General features: G+C 44.1%; 2 protein-coding genes and 1 long non-coding RNA gene across 3 annotated transcripts in view; 2 read left to right on the forward strand and 1 right to left on the reverse strand.

Annotated features, from left to right (window-relative positions):
• Positions 1 to 501: 501 nt before the first annotated feature.
• LOC123766213 (glucose dehydrogenase [FAD, quinone]) overlaps positions 502 to 16,342 on the reverse strand; it is a 28,400-nt gene continuing 12,559 nt past the window's right edge. The window contains exons 5-14 of the mRNA XM_069321159.1: positions 15,779 to 15,913; positions 12,941 to 13,062; positions 12,666 to 12,722; positions 11,683 to 11,796; positions 11,189 to 11,339; positions 2,993 to 3,153; positions 2,607 to 2,784; positions 2,074 to 2,144; positions 1,054 to 1,205; positions 502 to 697 (exon numbers count right to left, since the gene is read on the reverse strand). Coding sequence (XP_069177260.1) covers positions 550 to 697; positions 1,054 to 1,205; positions 2,074 to 2,144; positions 2,607 to 2,784; positions 2,993 to 3,153; positions 11,189 to 11,339; positions 11,683 to 11,796; positions 12,666 to 12,722; positions 12,941 to 13,062; positions 15,779 to 15,913 — 1,289 coding nt within the window. The 3' untranslated portion in view covers positions 502 to 549. The remainder of the gene's footprint in view (positions 698 to 1,053; positions 1,206 to 2,073; positions 2,145 to 2,606; positions 2,785 to 2,992; positions 3,154 to 11,188; positions 11,340 to 11,682; positions 11,797 to 12,665; positions 12,723 to 12,940; positions 13,063 to 15,778; positions 15,914 to 16,342) is intronic.
• Positions 3,697 to 11,979, forward strand: LOC123766214 (uncharacterized). Its single transcript, XR_011227901.1, has 3 exons — positions 3,697 to 3,759; positions 11,180 to 11,412; positions 11,698 to 11,979. It is a non-coding gene; the product is annotated as an uncharacterized lncRNA (long non-coding RNA).
• Positions 13,947 to 16,342, forward strand: part of LOC123766212 (glucose dehydrogenase [FAD, quinone]) — a 58,534-nt gene continuing 56,138 nt past the window's right edge. Inside the window, exon 1 of the mRNA XM_045755207.2 lies at positions 13,947 to 14,091. The gene's annotated coding sequence lies outside the window, so the exon portion shown is untranslated. The remainder of the gene's footprint in view (positions 14,092 to 16,342) is intronic.

Below are 16,342 nucleotides of genomic sequence, written 5' to 3' on the forward strand. Positions count from 1 at the left end.
CAGACTGGACTGTGTGGATACTGATTTCTGAAATTGCCTCGGGATACATTGTTGCTGCTCACAATTAGGAAGTATAAATTTTCTTGGATAGATCCTGAGATTTTAATTATTGCCATGTATTAGTCATTGGCTGACTTGGGTAGGATCCCAGGCTAAAGTGACTATTAAAGAGGTTTAAAACTAATTGATTATGTTAGCCCAATTAAAAATCCTGCAGCCTTGGTAACTAGAAGCAAAAATGAATAAATGCCCACCCGTGTACAAAAACAAAATTGTACAGTTGTCGCACTGCAAGACCATGCTGTTTTTATCATGCTTTTTGATGTACAAGTGCTTGCAGAATCAGCTCTTAATAGCAATCCACAATTAAAATATATATATGATTATTGTGGATTGGTACGTTATTCATGGTACCGATATAAACTATCGGTACCTTGAATAAGCAGTAGGTACCGATAGTGTACATAGTAACCCAAAGATGTTAAGGTAAATCATATCACATTGTAATTACATATTTATTATAAGTTAATTGTTTCTGAAAAGAATCCATTAGAGTTCCCCTTCAGGGTTCCAGTCCTCTTTGATAAGGTCACCAGCTTTCTCGGCAATCATGATGGTGGCAGCATTGGGGCTGCCAGAGATGATGAGGGGCATGATAGAGGCGTCCACCACTCGCAAGCCTGTCACTCCATAAACCCTAGAATAGTGTAGATCATTATAGGTCACAACCAAGAATAGTGTAGATCATTATGTCACCACTAAGAATAGTGTAGAACTGTAGATCATTATAGGTCGCCACCAAGAATAGTGTAGATCATCACAAGGCACCACCACATTTACGATGATAAAAATGAACATTATTACCGCAATTATATATCATTTAAAAGGTACCAGTATTTTTTTAATACATTTCTAAGCCTTTCTAAAATAAAACAAGCATTGTCTTCATTAAAAACAAAAACAAAGTATCTACTAGTAATGTATTACAATACAATCATATTTATCAAGTAGTATAATAACGTGGATTTTAAGAGGTGAAAGTAATTTTCTTGCCTGAGTCTTTGATCGACAACAGAAAGTGGGTCACTCTGCGGGCCCATCTTGCAGGTACCAGCGCTGTGCCAGTAAGAAGAGGCCATGTGCTGCACGAAACACTCCCAGTACACATCATCTTCTTCTTTATAGGCAGTACAACCAGGCACTTTCTGGAGTTAGGCACTAGCTTATACAGTATATTATTGATATAACCTATATATTTAAATGTCACCTTGGGTTAGGCATTAAAATATAATGTGTATTATTTGTATAGCCAACAAAATTAAATGTAATCTTTGTTGTAAGCCTAGTGTAAAAGCGGAATTTTAGGACAGTATGTGACGTATGTGTGTGTCCAGTGTGTCAATTTTTTGTCATGGGTGTGTCAAATATGACGTATGTAGATATGGCTCTTTCATCAGTGACGGATTTATGCAGATTAGTTGAAAATGGTATTATGTATGTGTGAGGTAGGCTGTTGAAAGTTTATGTGAGCAAAAATACAGTGCTTGGCGGTGGAGTCAAAATATGGTGAAATTAAATATGGAAGGTAAATCATAGCGGTTCGCTAAATTGACGGGCGGTTACACTTTCTATTTCTGGGTTCTCGGTTAGAATAGGTTAGGTTCGAGCACTAGTACAGGCACCGCTCCGGTGCCAGGTAAGTCCACTACAGGCTCACCATAGCCCGTGCTACTTGCCCCGCTCCTGTGCCAGGTAAGTTACGGGCTCACCATAGCCCATGCTACTTGCCCCACTCCTGTGCCAGGTAAGTTACGGGCTCACCATAGCCCGTGCTAAATCTATAACAACAACACTAGTACATCACTCTTATGACATGACAACTCGAGGGGACAGGATGGGTGGAGAGAGAAGAAAATTATGTGCAAGGTAAAAATGTGAATGCTGGAAGTTGTTGAGCAGTTTAAATACAACTACATTACTGCTTGAGATTACTCTGCTGTGTGTATATAAATTAAAAAAAACACTTCACGTAAACTATTGTATAGGATAAAATACTTGAAAAGGGATTCTTACCTTACTGTGGAATTTAGCTCCATGGTTCTTAAGGGCTGGAGTTTCGCCAATTTTCACGGCAAATTTTATCCCTGAAAGTATGTAACTAAATGATTCATGTTGTGAATGTAAAGAGAGCAAACAAAATAAACAAATATTAAACTAAAAAATGTCGAGAGGAGCTTAATTTCGAGTAATTTATCTAAATTAAAGCTACTAAATAAAAAAATTATTTGATATTGTTTTTAATCAATCTGTTTTCCCATTGTCAGGGATGCAGGGACATGAAGTTTGCTAGGCTTTGTTTCTAGTTCCCTTGGGCCAACAACTGACGTATCCTAGGATGCAACCCACAACAATTGCATAACTCCTGGGTACAAATATAATGTTAGTTAAACATAAATCAGATGTAACGACACGCTCAAACATCTTGACCTGCCCAGGACTCGAACTGAGGTCCAACCGGTTGTGGGTCGACTGCTGTAGCCACTACAAATTAATACTATTTACGCATTTGTTGTCTCCATGTTATGGCCGACAGCGACAATACTCACCCTTGGCCAATGTCTTCAGGTCGTCATCGTCACTGAGGAACTGGGGATCAATAATTGGGTTGTCTTTCGGGTTGTTTGAACTCAGCGAGAGTGAGCCACGACTCTTGGGATGTAGGAGAGACACCATCATCGTAAAGCCTTTCATTCCCAAAATTGGCGTGTAGTAATTGAGATATCTCTGTGGTGCGACAGTTGGTTAATTAATTAATTAAAGGAGAGTTTATTGTAAATTATTCAAGTTTTCTTCGATATTGCGTTTTTAAACACTCAGGGACATAATGAACATTGTTTAATTCAAGCGTGGTTCATAATAATACTCATAATAATACAAGAGGACTATGATTACCACGTTGGCACGAGCAACATGTTAGGAAACTAATTCTTACCGCTTGATCCATGCCATAGATGTACGGGACGAAGAGTCCCTGGTCGGCATGGAAGGAAGCAGGAGACAGGAAAACCTTGACATCAGGGTAGTTCTTGGCCCCGTCGTCAGTCACCTTGGCCCAGGCGCTGCCGTAGTCACCCACAGGTGCAGAGTATGGCCCTGTAGACCTCATTCACTACAATTGAACCATCTTGTATAACTAGGTTGCATTATTATAAGTAACCTTTTAGCGTTTTCCTGAACACCTTTATGTAACTGGAATCTTTCCAGGCTGGGTATAAGGTACCATGCTGGGTGTAGGGAACATAATTAAAAGTAATTTAAGAGATGTCTTAAAAATTTAGCTAAGAATATTGTGCTAAAACAAGGGGGGGAATACCACTACTGTTAAATTTTAGGGTAACAACGGCAGTACATTGTTACGGTAATCTCCTGCTTGTTCCTTTACCGCTTATTCACCAACGGATCTGCATGCTCCAACATCATGATTCAACATCAACGACAACAACAATACATGCCCAAAACGTATGGGTATCTAGACACACCTTCCCCTTCCAGTACCCATGACACCTACTGTCTAGGCGAGGAACCAGACGCCACCCGCCACCAGCTAACGATCGTTTACCTGCCGGCTGATTGTTAAACCTCCAGAATTCGCGCCAACTATGACGTCATGCCCCATATATAAGGAATTGCCAGCGTCCAGCTCAACAGACTACCCTTCGAGTGCTCTCAGCTGTACTATCTCCCAACCCCATGGTGATGGTAGACGCACACAGCATTTTGTATAAAATATTACCTGCACTATTAATGTTTAACGTAAATTTCACATGTATATATATATATCTTTTGATTATGTGTAAGCCTAGTGGATAAGGGGTTTGTTTCAGTTTTTGTATTATTATTAATGTGCGATGGGCACAACACCTGCCCGAATAACCACTGCTCTATTCCAGATTCTCGTTACAACAGTAATTGGTAAGTCGTGGAATTCTATGAAAATTTGATTTTAGTATAACAATAAGCAACTATTGATAACTGAAGACTAATGAGTTTACAAATTGACAGTACCAAACCAAATGGTGAATAAGCAGCAACAGCTGAACTAATGATATGTCAATGTATGATCACAAATAGCAGATAATAATCACTGGAAATTACTCCTTTATTATCTAAGGTTCAAGCCCTTGGTCTTATGTCCGGACTTTGTGATATTGGAATAACTGTTTCCTGAATAATTAGTTGTATTATCAGAGCAGAGCTTTTATTATGTTAATTTTATTTACTCAATTAGTGATTATTAATTGGCAATGAGATTTATTTATTTGTATGACATACACTGTGTTAACAGTGCCGCTAGCCTAGTTAGGCGTTTAAGTGATGATAACCTAATTAAGACGTCTTTATGCATGTTATTGAATTATATATTACTAATACTTTTTGAATTATTGTCATTAGCACTGCTAAAAATTGATATTTATTCGTGCAGTATAAATACCTCCCTTCTACTTCACCCCCCGTCATAACTAGTCTGTAGTTCTTCGACCTCTAATAAAATAAATCTTTGGTCTTTATTCCATGCAGTGTAAAAATCTTGACAATTGGCAAAATAAATATGGATTTAAAATTCTTTACATACAAAACTGATTAGTAACTACATAATATCAAGAAGGTACTGTAGTGAGTCCATTGCCCGGCTAACTTTACCATTATAGCATAATACTTGACTAATATGTAACTGGTTACGTAATTTAGTTGATCTTAATAATGTATGCAGCATCTACACGACTTTTACCCCCTCCCCTTCCGGCCCGTTGGCGTCGTGAGGGGGCTTGGTGGACAGCTGCCGGAGTGTGATGCTCCGTTGGGCAGTCCTCTGTCCTTTTCTGGCCTTGCACTCCTGCTGCTGTCTTCTCCAATTGTGCCGGATCGCTTTTCCTTTTCCTTATGTTTCGTTTTTCTCCCCCCTCTTCTCCTATCTGCTTGTCGTTTCCTGCCGACCTTTTGCTTGTTTTGGATTCTTTCTTTGGACTTCTTCTATTTTGACGCCCGGGTGCTTGAGGAGGCATACTCTTGCACCCGTAGAACTGTAGTACCCGACGTCTCGAGCGAGGGGAACCTTTTATTGTCAATCCCCCTTTCGTCGCTGAACCCGATCTCGACGGACTGACGGTTCTTAAGGTGGCGTTTGTGGGGCGTATACTCACGACGCACCCCTAGGGGGCCCCGGCATGATCAGCGATAGCTTCCTGTTGGGTGTCCTGCCTCTAATTGTGGCTCCATGGTGGGTATGGGGGCACATTCGTGGATGAATTTGTCACTTTTCGTCTCTATGTCGTTGAATGTTTCCGTTGTACCCTCTCAGGCTCGTGGGGTGGGCGACCAAGCCCCCGAGTCGGCCTGTATTGGAAGACCAGGCTCTGTAGCTCCCGCTGCGTTGGGCCCCGACCTTGCTCCTCCTTTGACCGTCCTGACTTCTTCCCCCAGCTCCCCTCCCTCCTCTGAGGTTGGGTCGAGCCTCCAGCCCCCGGTGGTGACCACTTCGTCCCCTGGTGTGGCTAAGTCTTTCGTTGTGACTACTGCGCCTTTTGACCCCTCTCTCTCTAGGGGTTCTCAACGCCGTTCGCGCCCCAACCGCACTCGCTCGATTCCTTCCCGTGCTGATGCGTATCAGGCCTTGTTTGGTCCTGCTTCATGGGCCAAATACTTTGATCTCCTCCCTCTTGATTCTGCGCCTCCTGACGATTTCTCCCTCCATCGGCATCTTGTAGATTCCGTGGATGCGTGTGTTACTTTCAACCCCACTCGTCTCGGTACACGTGTCGTTGCTGCTCCTTCTCAGGATGCGGCTTCCCGCTTGGCTGCCTTATCTTGCCTTGGCGAGATCCCTGTTCGGGTCTCCAAGAACGTTCAGATGAATTCCAGTGTTGGCACTATTCTCCTCCCACCCCATGTTGCAACCGGTGTTCGGAATCTGCAGGATTGCCACGATGATATTCGGCATATCCTTGATGCCCAAGGCCATTCTGTCCTCCAGGTTGACTCGTTTACTCGTCCCCCTCGTGGTCGTCGCCGTCAACCCCTTCGCGTTGTGAAGATCACCTTTGATGGTAGGACCCTTCCATCCTCTGTCATTCTTGCTGGTGCTAGGTGCTCTGTCCAGGAGTATATTCCTTCTCCTCGACTTTGTAATAAGTGCTGGAGGTTTGGGCATGGTGCCCTCCGCTGCTCTGGGACTGTCTCTCTCTGTCCTTTGTGTGGGAGTGAAGGTCACTCTAAGTCGGAGTGCACTTCTCCCCAAGCTCGCTGCCTCAACTGCGGTGAGGCCCATCCTACGTTCTCCCGTGCCTGTGTCCATTACAAGCTTGAGGCGGCCGTCCTTAACCTGAAGCACCGGGAGCGTTTGTCTTTTCCTGAGGCGAGGCGCCAGGTTCGCCGGCTCCCGCCTTATACTAACGTCTCTTATGCTCGCGTGTTGCGCTCTTCCTCTCCTCGTCCTTCCCCCCCTCCTCAGACTCTCAACCGTTTCTGGGCCTTGGACCCTGATACGCCCACTGCCCCCTCCTCTGTTCCTTTGAGTTCTTTCCCGAGGGGTCCCCCTCCTGGTCCTCTGTCTGGGGTTCCCCTTCTTTCGACCCGGTCTGTCATGTCTCCTGTGTCTTCTTCCTCGTCCCCCTCCGATCCTCCTTCCCATCCTCTTCCTCCATCTATCGGCTCTCCCCGCCGCCTGTCGGTGCAGGCGGATGTCCATCGCTCTCCTAACGGCCGTCGTGTGTGCTCTCGTTCGGCTTCTCCTGTTGAGACACTGGAATCCGTTGCCCGGTACGTAGTTGCTGGGACACCTGTCTCTTTAAGTCAGAAGCGTAAGCCTGGCTCCTCTCCTTCCTCTTCCCCGGCGGGTAAGAAGGCTTCGCTTTCTTCCTTAGCTCCTACTTCTGGCTCTGTTGCTCCTTCCCCTCCTGTTTCAGTGGTTGCGCCCCCTGTTCCTGCTATGGAGGTTTCTTTGGCCCCTGCTTCCCTTTCGGTTGCTGCTCTTGCTGGGGTGCGCTCCCCTCTTTCTACTCCCCCTCTTCCTACTGCTGTCCTTGACTGCTCCTCTCCGTTGTCTCCTCCTCTTCCTCCTCCTCCTCCGGACCCCGCCCGCCCACCTCTGATCTGTTCTCCCGTTTCCTTCCCTCCGTCTTTGCTCAGTTTACCCATGCCCCCTAACCCTGACTTTGCTGACCCTGATCCCGACCCTGATATTCTTTAACGTGCTCCGTTGCTCTTTCGCCTTTGTTTCTTCCTTGTTCTCTGTTTTTGTCCTTTCTCTTCCCGTCGTTGTCCATTCTTCAATGGAACGTTCGAGGTTATTACGCCAATTTCCTCGAACTCCAACTTCTGATTTCGCGGTTTTCGCCCCTTTGTGTCTGTCTCCAGGAGCCAATGCTTGGTGCTCGTCCTGGTCGTTTTCGTGGCTATTCCTTTCTCTCCCCCCCCCCAGCCATTGCTGGGGCTTCTAATTCTTCTGCTCTCTTGATTCGTGCAGATGTTCCCTTTGTTCCTTTACTTTTTCCTTCGCCTCTCCATTGTTCTGCTGCTCGTATCTTTGTGGGGAAATGGTACACAGTTTGTTCCATTTATCTCCCCCCGAGTGTCCCGCTCTCTCTTCCTGATTTGAAACACCTCCTAGACTCCTTGCCGGAGCCTGTGCTCCTGCTGGGTGACTTCAATTGTCGTCATTCTCTTTGGGGTGACGTTCTGACGAATACCCGGGGTCGCCTCCTTGAGCCGTTTCTCCTATCTTCTTCCCTGTCTCTTCTGAATTCTGGTGAGCCCACTCATTTGGACTCTCGGACTCGCGCCCTTTCTTGTCTTGATCTTTCTCTCTGCTCTTCTTCTCTTTACTTGGATTTCACGTGGCAGGTTCTTGATGACCTCCATGGAAGTGATCATTTCCCCATCCTTGTTTCCTTTTTCTCTTTTCGCCCTTCCCTCTCTTTCCCTAGGTGGCAGTTTGCTAAGGCAGACTGGACCCTATTTACCCTCAGTGCTGCTCTCTCTGACCTCTCCCTTCTGCCTCTCTCTCGCGCTCTCCTCCTTTTTCATGACACTGTCTTCAACGCTGCCCTCCGCTCTATTCCTCGCTCTTCCTCTCGGGGTCCCCGGAAGTGCGTTCCCTGGTGGAATGCGGACTGTGCTCGGGCTGTCCGCTGTAAGCGTGCAGCCTGGAAGAGGCACCGCCGTAGGCAGACGACCGATTCTTTTGTTTTCTTTCGGAAAGCGAGTGCGGTGGCCCGTAGGGCCATCCGTACGGCTAAACGTGAATGTTGGGCATCTTATGTCTCAACAATTACGTCCGAAACCCCTCTGGCCCAGATCTGGAAGCGTATCCGCAAGATAGCGGGTAAGTTCGTTCCCGATGTTTCACCGGTCCTTCACCTCCATGATACTCTTGTGGCGGACCCGTTGCAGGTCGCTTCCGAACTGGGTTCCCACTTTTCTTCTGTTAGCTCTGGTCTTCATCTTCCCCAATCTTTCCTTCTTCGTAAACCTATCCTTGAGTCTCGTCCTTTAGATTTCTGCACTCATCTTCAGCTTCCCTATAATGATCCCTTCTCTCTCTCTGAACTTCGTTCTGCTCTGGCCCTCTGCGGTTCTACGGCGGCGGGCTCCGATGGTATTCATTATGAGATGCTTCGCCATCTCCCTCCGAGCACGTCTCAGTATTTACTGAGTCTGTATAATCGGATCTGGGAGTCGTCGTCAGTCCCTGAGGACTGGCTCGATGCCGTTGTCCTCCCTGTTCGCAAACCGGGGTCTCTGGGTACTTCCCCTAAGGACTTTCGCCCTATTGCTCTCACAAGTTGTGTCTGCAAACTTTTTGAACGTATGGTTAACGTTCGTCTGATGTGGTTCCTGGAACACCATCACCTCCTCTCCCCTTCTCAATTTGGTTTCCGCAAGTGCCGCAGCACGACAGATGTCCTGGTGAACTTGGAGGTCTATATTCGTACTGCTTTTGCTGCGAAGACCTCCGTTGTTGCCGTCCTTTTTGACCTGGAAAAGGCTTACGACACCACTTGGCGTTATCATATCCTATCTCAACTTCATTCTTTTGGCCTTCGTGGTCATCTCCCTCTCTTTCTCCGCAGCTTCCTCTCTCGTCGTTCCTTTCGGGTGCGCCTTGGTACCGCTCTCTCTCCCTCTTTTCAGCAATATGAAGGTGTGCCCCAAGGTAGTGTTCTGAGCACTACTCTTTTTCTGGTTGCCCTCAATGGTCTTCTTTCCTCTCTTCCTTCTGGTGTCTTCTCCGCTCTCTATGTCGATGATCTTACCCTATGCTGTCAGGGTGATGATTCGCCTCTCCTTCAACGCCGGCTTCAACTTGCAATTGATGCCGTGTCGTCTTGGGCCACTGATCATGGCTTCAAGTTCTCTACTTCTAAGACTTGTGCCATGACATTTACGCGGAAACGGGTTGTTCTTCGTCCCTCTTTGTCACTTTATGGTCATCCCCTTGAATACAAAGATTCCGCGAAGCTTTTGGGGTTATTCCTTGACACTCGTTTGTCTTGGTCTCCCCATATCTCTTACCTCCGTGTTGAGTGCTCTAAGGCCCTTACCCTCCTTCGGGTCTTGTCCCATACTTCTTGGGGGGCAGATAGGCGCACTCTCCTTGCTTTACATTCTTCTCTCGTCCTGTCTAAGCTCGATTATGGTTGCCCTGCTTACTCGTCTGCTTCTCCTTCTACTCTTCGCCGTCTTGATGCTTTGCACCATACTGGGTTGCGCCTCAGTTCTGGTGCCTTTCGTTCGACTCCCGTCCTTAGCTTGTATGTTGACACTGGCTTCCTGTCTCTCCAGGACCGCCGTGATCGCTACTGTCTTCGCTATCTTGCGCGGTCCTTGCAACATCCTTCCTCTCGCCTCTGTCGTGCTTTAACTTTTACCCCTCCTGCGGTTCCTGTTCCTCTTCACCACCTCCCTCTTTCTGTCCGGTTATCTCGCCTGCAGGATTCTCTTTCCGTTCGTATTTCTGATGTTTCTCCTCGTGTTGTTCCTTCTTTGCCCCCGTGGAGGGTCCCTCTTCCGCGGTTTTGTACTTCCTTGACCCGTATCACTAAAGCTTTTACCCCTCCTACGGTTCTAAAACGCCTTTTCCTCGAGCACTTTTCTTCTCACTCCCGCTCCGTTTCTGTCTTCACCGATGGGTCTAAGTCAGCGGACGGTGTTGGCTACTCTGTTGTTTTTCCTGATCGCACTTATATGTGTCGCTTGCCTCCGGAGACTAGCATCTTTACAGCGGAACTTTATGCTATTCTCTATGCTCTTCGTCTCCTACTTTCTCGTTGTCAGTCTTCCTTTGTAGTTGTTGTTGACTCTCGTAGTGCCCTCATGGCTCTCGGGTCCTTTAATCCAGTTCATCCAGTGGTTGTCGAGATCCAGCATTGGCTGTTTCTCGTTCATAGTAAATTTAAGTCGGTTGAGTTTTGTTGGGTTCCCAGCCATATTGGTGTGTCTTTAAATGAGCGTGCGGATGCTGCCGCCAAGGAAGCTGTCCGCTCTTGTCCCATCTCTCGTAAGGGCATTCCGTATTCCGACTTTTACCCGGTTATCCATTCCTCAGTCCTTACCCGTTGGCAGGCTTCTTGGTTGTCTGTTACTGGTAACAAGCTACGTACTCTTAAATGTTGTGTTTCCTCGTGGCAGTCCTCCTTCCACCGTAACCGGCGGTGGGAAACAGCTCTGGCGAGGTTGCGTATTGGCCATACTCGCTTAACCCATGGTCACTTGATGGAGCGCCGCCCTGCTCCTTATTGTCCTAGTTGCATTGTCCCTCTTACGGTCGTGCATGTCCTTCTTGAATGTCCTGACTTCCAGGACGAGCGTGTGTCTTGCTTTCCGACCGCCCCTCGCGGTCACCTGTCCCTCGATAGAATTCTTGGTGACTCGGATACTTTTGATATCGTTCGCCTTATGCGTTTTTGTTCTCGTATTGGCATCCTTGGTGATATTTAGCGCCCTCTGATTATTTTGCGTATTTGATGGTGCTACATAGCCTTCCCGGTTTGGTGCCTTCTTTTGATAATTACTTACTTACTTACACGACTTTTAAATATACACAAAGAATCTGTCCAGCAGTGCACAATTGTTTTGGATGCCTACCCAAATTGATCAGCGTCTAACAAATTAAAGGTTACAGGGACTCTACCTTTTCGTTCCGACATGTACTCGTTGATGGCGCTGGAGTTGAAGAGACTCGGGAGGACTGTGTCGGAGGGCAGGGTCCAGGCCAGTCCGTACACCCCCAGGTGGTCCTGCAGGTTCTGACCCACTCCTGCTACATCTGCCACCACCTTCACCTGCCTCGCACGCAATATTATTAGCGTCTTGTCTACATCAGGATGCAATTCATACAAATCAATCGGCTTCTAGGTATCTATATTTACTGCTAAGTGAACATTATTGTTAGGAAAAGTGCCCAAACGTCTTTCCTTACCCACGAATCGAACCCAGAACCAATCAGTTGCTAGCAAACTGCGTTATAATTACTTCGCGTAATGATAATTTTCTGAACCCCGTTTTTTTTTTTTTTGCAAGTGTTAGCATGGGGGAGAAAGTGGAAGACTAACCTGGTGTTAGTATGGGGGAGAAAGTGGAAGACTAACCTGGTGTTAGCATGGGTAGAGAAAGTTGAAGACTAACCTGGTGGTGTTGCAGGTGGTCAGAGGGTCCCACGCCCGACAGCATGAGCAGCTTTGGTGAAGCCAGCGACCCCGCGCTCACTATCACCTCACGTTCTGCCTCGGCTATGTAGTTCTGTACAAAAGGCAACACGGCAAAGACTGAATTAGGTGTAAAATGAGCATGTTTCATGTCTGCCTTTCTCTTTTACTTCATACTAAGAGTTGATCTTTTAATCTTAGAAACTACATTCCATAGTTATTGCATTAATGAAACTGATACATGAAATATATAGATTTTAAGTACTATTTACTGATTTATGACTTGTTATACAGTTCAAATACAACTGAAAGTCTTCCAAATTACTTTTTACAACTTTTGTCTTGCCTATTAAAAGACGTAACATTCAGCGTTCATTAAAAAGTGAGATCTTGACATTTGAAATTGAATAATGAAATTTTTAAGGATGATGTGCCATAAATGGGTCTCCTGAGGGCCCTTGTAATCCATGGTACGAGGGCCATTCTTGGCCTCCTGGATGATAATTAGGGCCATAATGGGCCTACTAGGGAGGATCACTAGAGCCATAATAGGCCTCCTGGGGGATCCTGGGGCCTTAATGGACTCCTAGGGGATCACTGGGGCCTTATTGGGCCTCCTAGGGGATCACTGGGGCCTTATTGGGCCTCCTAGGGGATCACAGGGGTCTTGTTGGGCCTCCTGGGGGATCAGTGGGGCCTTAATGGGCCTCCTAGAGGATCAGTGGGGCCTTAATAGGTCTCCTAGGGGATCAGTGGGCCTTAATGGGCCTCCTAGGCGATCACTGGGGCCTTAATGGGCCTCCTAGGCGATCACTGGGGCCTTAATGGGCCTCCTAGGGGATCACAAGGGCCTTAATGGGCCTCCTAGGGGATCACTGGGGTCTTATTGGGCCTCCTTGGGGATCACTGGGGCCTTAATGGGCCTCCTAGTTGGTCATGAGTGTCGTGTCAAAGCCAGCTCACCTCTCCCTGATATTCAAAAATCACACCAGTGGCTTTTTTATCTTCATTAAACTCGATCTGCAAAGATTAGGAGTGCAAGTTAAATGCATAAACTTTTTATATTCAAAACAATAATCTTAAATTATGTTACTCCATTTAAATGTATTTACTTAAATTTTAGGCTTCAATAAATAAGGTATGAACATATATTCCTTTTTGTTATACACTATTACAAACAAGCGAAGATGGTGACGGTAGCATCACCATTCTTGGTGATGGTGGCAGTATTGACCTACCTTGATAACGTTGGCAGTGTGCAGGATGTGAAGGTTATCCCATGAGGCTGCAGGTCTTAAGTACGCCTCGGCTGATGACGACCTTAAACCGTTCTTGATATTGTAGTACGGTTTTGAAAAGCCTACAATACATGGAGCTTAATTACCGAAATCTACGGTTTTGAAAAGCCTACAATACATGGAGCTAAATTACCGAAATCTACGGTTTTGAAAAGCCTACAATACATGGAGCTAAATTACCGAAATCTACGGTTTTGAAAAGCCTACAATACATGGAGCTTAATTACCGAAATCTACGGTTTTAATTTGTATGATTAATTGTATTCAAATGTATCATTATCAGCTCTTGTTAGCTACTTAATTTTATAACATTAAAAATAGGTCTCCAATGGAAAAACAAATTAACAGTACCATCAGTTATGGTATATTTATTTAGTAATGTTGCTAAAGTGTTGTGTCATCTTAAGTTTTTCTTGTCTAGTCACCCGCTCCTCGAGCCATGGTATTATTAATTATTAATAATTATTATTATTATTATTGCAACTCATCCTCAGGCAATGCTCGCAAACGCTGCGGCTGACCCCAAAGACTCATTCGTTAATTTTAACGTACTGTATAACCATAAATCTATATTTTCTCGCATTTAAATTTGTATATATATGCGTATATAAAATTTACACGTTGTGTATAATTAGTCCTAGGATAGGTTAAACGTTTTGGCTCTGCGGGTGAAGAATGTAGAGGTGCAACTCAAACGCTACACACAGCCAGAAACAATTCAGCCTCTTTTCATTGCTGAAAAGAGGCTTTTCAATTCAATCTTTTCATTGTTAAGTTACATATTAATTTTACTCAATGTTAATTATCCTTGGCTATTTTCCCTTCATTTTTACCCATTTTTTTAATAAAAAAAACTTTCCCTGCCGCACAGAGGTAAGCCTCAGTCGTGTTTACATCAAGGCGGCTGCTTGGGAGGGGCTCCAGTTGTTGTTGATATAAGGAGGACGACGCCCGTAAGACCGGATGCCCCCTGGGAGAGCCTTTGAACTTTGAAAATATATTTGAGCACTGTGCCCTTCGTAATGTTATATGTTGTAGAAACTGCAAGCGATTTATACATGGCCGCTTACCAATTGTTGGCCGGATCTGTGGTAAGTGTCACTCTTAAACAATCATTCCTGATCCCTTCGTGCGTGGTTCTTTAATGTTAAAAATCTATGATTTTCGTCAGTGATTGATATTGGGTATTTAGAATGACGTATTTATTATCTTAAATTCGTAATGCATATGTTTATTTGGTCGTCAAGGAGATGGTAAATTTGAAATTAATAAGGACATTTAATTTATTTATCAGCAATTATTATATGAAGTTTAGTTTAGTTTCAAAAGTGTTAACAATAATACTGCTATCGTAAATAATTTAACATCTTCTTTTTATTAGTTATTAGAATTTGTTTCCTAAACGTCTTTAAGCATTTTCGGTTGTACTTACGCGATTTGGATGTCTATAACTTGTTTTAGGAAAAGTAGAACTTCCTTAAATTTGCAATATGCGCAGCCTGACGTCATGGTCAAAGGTTGGGCGACAGTCTTACGATCGGTTTGTGCATAAGTTAATTATCACATTGCACAATTAGGTGAGTACATCTAGAGTTCTACTCTTGATGAGTGTTAAGGTCATTCTGTATTGGAATATTTTATTTTGTAATTTACAGGAAAATAGTCAACATATATATTTTATTGACAATGAAATTGTGAATTTCTTGGCAAGCAATTGTCTGAAACTCAGGATGACTTTGAGTACATAAACTTCATGGATTTAAATGACTTGTGGTCAGCACTCTTTTTAAGTTTTCTTCCATGAGCCTTTCATGGAAAGGTATACAGTATTAACTTTTTTTCCTAAGCTCTTGAAAGTTGTCACATTTTTTTTAAGTGATTTGGAAACTTCCTTTCCGATTTTAATGAATACATAGTTTCGACTATGTGGATCCAACTTAACTAGTCGAACCGCTTGGTTATTTATATTTGAGAAAATATCGATTTTACAGTAAATTAAAATTTTTGAATGCGTCTATAAAGGGACCGACCCCAGCTTGGAAGAGAATGGCATATCAACCCGCCTTCCGGCCAGATTCGTTAAAGCTGCGGTCGTCCCCCAAAAGACATTCATAAATTTTATTGTATTGTGCATTAAAATAGGTTTATGCTCATTATTTTAATAATATATGTTACACTTCTATGTATAGTTAGGCGTAGGTGTTCAGGTTCTTTTGGCGATTATTTGTAACTGAAGTACGTGGGTGAAGAATTTACAAATTAAGTTGCGATTCGAACAAAGATGGTCGACGAAACACTGTTCGAACGTTCTCAGTCGTAATTAGTGTGTAAATCGTTTTTTTTATTCACAAACAAAGCGTTTGCCGGTTGGATTAAAGAGTATTGGCATTTTGTTGATGAGGATGTGTTGCTAAACTCCCAGTCTTATTCTCAAGGACAAATTTTTTCCACAAATTTAATAGGTTTTGCATACTATTACCAATACAAAGGACCATCGGATTCATAATGTCTATGAACAAAATATGGACTAACCCAATTAGAGATTGTTCATATTTTGTACATTTGTAAGTCTTACTCTGTTGGATGCTATGAAATGAATCAGGCTTCATTCCTGATTGTAAATATTGTAAACACTTCCTATATCAATGTAACCGAGCCACATTAACTAGGGTAACCATGCCTAAATCTACTATATATAATAATTTATATTTCCGAACATTTATTAGTCATATACTGATTGATTGTTATATAGTCAGATAGAGGGTGGGATGGTCTTACCTAGTAGATCGGGGCCATTAGGATCGATGTTGCTGTAGCCGAGGTCTTGTCCTGCCTGGAAGAATGCGTTGGAAAGTTGATTGGTACTGGGTCCTGGAGTCACTGCCATGGGTCCCCCATGACCATGGAACTTCTCTAAGGGCAACAAGAGATCACGATTACTGACAAGGAGGGAATAAAATTCACAGGGTACACAAGATGCTTTGGCAAGGAATTTTTTTTTACCCAGCACAGTCTAACCCAACACAGCCTAATCGCCCTAAGTTATACATACTCACCAAACGATAAATACGGTTTTAGTTATCAGAAAACGAGCATTGTCGAATCGACGTGAGAATGATTTCACCATATACCGGCAAGGGTGATGTGTGTAGTATTTATTAGAAGAGTTTTGTTAGGAAAAGAATATATTTGTAGGTTATGAAAAGCCTAAGCACTATGTCCCATTTATGTATCGTTTGATACCCTGATTGTACCGTTTGGAATATAATGGTGGGTTTAAATTTGTTATATTTATGGGTACGTTTCTAATATACAGTTTTGTATTGCTGGCTGATAAAGTGT

Source organism: Procambarus clarkii, chromosome 9, assembly GCF_040958095.1.
Source record: "Procambarus clarkii isolate CNS0578487 chromosome 9, FALCON_Pclarkii_2.0, whole genome shotgun sequence".
Lineage (NCBI taxonomy): Eukaryota > Metazoa > Arthropoda > Malacostraca > Decapoda > Cambaridae > Procambarus > Procambarus clarkii.